Source organism: Trypanosoma theileri (genome assembly GCF_002087225.1).
Source record: "Trypanosoma theileri isolate Edinburgh chromosome Unknown TM35_Tth_56_V1, whole genome shotgun sequence".
NCBI lineage: Eukaryota > Euglenozoa > Kinetoplastea > Trypanosomatida > Trypanosomatidae > Trypanosoma > Trypanosoma theileri.
Window position 1 is genome coordinate 43,008 of NW_021639898.1, and position 2,196 is coordinate 45,203.

General features: G+C 41.5%; 2 protein-coding genes across 2 annotated transcripts; both read right to left on the reverse strand.

The window, feature by feature from the left end:
• Position 1: 1 nt before the first annotated feature.
• Positions 2-397, reverse strand: TM35_000561140 (uncharacterized protein; the record flags this gene model as incomplete). Its single annotated transcript, XM_029030824.1, has 1 exon — positions 2-397. A coding segment is annotated over one exon (396 nt), but the record flags the coding sequence as incomplete, so codon positions are not given.
• A 704-nt stretch (positions 398-1,101) lies between these two features.
• TM35_000561150 (uncharacterized protein) lies at positions 1,102-2,064 on the reverse strand (the record flags this gene model as incomplete). The annotated part of the gene is made up of 1 exon (XM_029030825.1): positions 1,102-2,064. One exon carries the CDS (start codon positions 2,062-2,064, stop codon positions 1,102-1,104), a length of 963 nt encoding a protein of 320 aa, XP_028877883.1.
• Between the last annotated feature and the right edge of the window lie 132 nt (positions 2,065-2,196).

A 2,196-nucleotide genomic window follows, 5' to 3' on the forward strand; every position in this document is an offset into this window, starting at 1 on the left:
TAGGAGGCGATGGTGGTAATTTAGCTTTTGCCTCCAGATAATTTAACAACACCGAACAATTTTTTCCGTTAATAATAGAAGAAGAGTTCTTCTTACAGTACTTGTCGTAAGTAGCTCGCGTAATTGGTTCGAAGGTAACAACAAGATATTCACCCTTACCATTAGCAGATACTTCAGGATTTGCATCTGGCAATGTCACTACTTCTTCGACACCGGTCGCTGGTTTATTCAATAATTGTTCTGGCTCAGTAGAAGAACTTCCACGGCTGTTCGAACTACCATGTGCATAATCACCATAGTAAGGAACAAGTGACGCCACGTTGCTAGCAGCAGCCGCCATGGTATACCCGCAGGCGCAGCACAGCACAACGGCCAACACACACATCACACTGTTCATCTTCATCATCGTGAGAGAAAAAATAGTTTGTTGTGCGTACAAACACTGATCTAGAAAGAAACACAATCAAAAAGTAAAGAAATAAAATAAATGAAGTATCAAACATGTTAGGACACACAAAACGCCATTACCACCATGGAACCTCACATCGTGAAAGAAACACCTACCAGTTAAAGAAGGCAATACAGCTCAATAGCCCCAGTAAGAGTAAAAACAAAAAAAAAGCCCACACTCAGAAATATCTCAAAAAAGGCTGAACGACCCAGCACAATCATCAAGCAAACAAACAAAGATATTAACCATTAGCCCAATTTACCCAGTAAACACAAGAAATACACCAACTATGGGTGTAAGTCTATATATGTGTACATATACGCAATTAGAAATATAACTATTCATCTGTTATTATTATTTCTTTTCACTGCAAAAAGCAAATTAAAATTATTATCACGGTGCAAGCCCAGGTGCACACACACAAAGAGAGTCTCCAAGAACACACACACACACAATGGAGTAGCAATAATTATTATAGGATAAACACACAGAGAGCAAAAACACACAAAACACATTAACATTAAGAAACAAAAAAAAGAAGAAATTCCCAACAGGTGGAAAATTAGTTAGACTATAGGGTTTCATGCAAAAAGAAGAAAAAGAAAACAAAGGATGACCTGAGTCACACCACCACCACCACACCATTACAATCAGCACACAAGAATACAGGCCAGTGTAACCACAATCAGTAGTGGTACACGCACCCACACAGAACTGCTGATACTGCTGCTGCTGTCGGCATCACCCTTCTTGTTGTTTGTGGATTCAGGAGGAAGTGTTGTTGTTGTTGTGGTGGTGGTGGTGGTTGTACTTGATTCACTCTCTGCAGGTGTTGTGTAATTCTCAGCATTTTCAGTTTCAGATGCTTGAGTCCTCTCATTTGCCTGTGAAGATGCGGAAGGAGTTTCAGTAGATGGTGTAGGAGAAGATTGTGAGTCTGCACCTTCTTGTGTAGATGCAGGCTCAGTGTTAGCATTCTCACTTGGAGCATTTTGTTCATTCTGATTGGTCGTTGGTAAGCTGTCACCACTCGATCTGGATCCTGGAGAAGAAGAATGAGTTTCTCCTATCGGTCCACCATTGCTTCCTTCAACCGTACGGGTATTCCCCTTCACACCACCATCACCAGTACCAGCAACACCTGTTTCACCAGGAATAGGTTCAGTACCAGGTTGAGGAGAACGAGACTGTACAAGTGGAGATTGAAGTTCAGGTCCTTCTGGTGTTGGGTATTCTGAATGGCCAAGAGTACCAGAATTACGGCGTTCCACTAACGTAGCAGGTGCTTTGTGGTCAGGTTGCTCCTTTTCAGAACTTTCATCCACAGTTTTTTTTCCTTCCTGTTCAGGGCGAACGATACTGGAAGAACGTACCAATTCTTGTCCTTCTCCACCACCACTTCCTCCGCCTACCCCAGTACCAACACGTCCAGGTTCAAGACCAGCAATAAGTTCACTATTCTCAGTTCGCGGTTCACTAACTGCAGCATCAGGATCATCAACTTCAGTTGCGGGAAGACCACCACCTCCAGGTTGAAGAGTAGTAGCCAACACTATACTGCAAGTACAACAAAGTGCAAGAAGCAAAATACAGATCACGTAGCGCATCATCATTACAATAATTATTATTGTGTCTCACTTTATTTCTCCGCAAAAAAGAAGAAGCAATAAAAAAGAAATAACAGAAAATAACGGTATCCCCTCTGAATACAAGAGAATTATAACAAATAGCAACAACGATAAAAT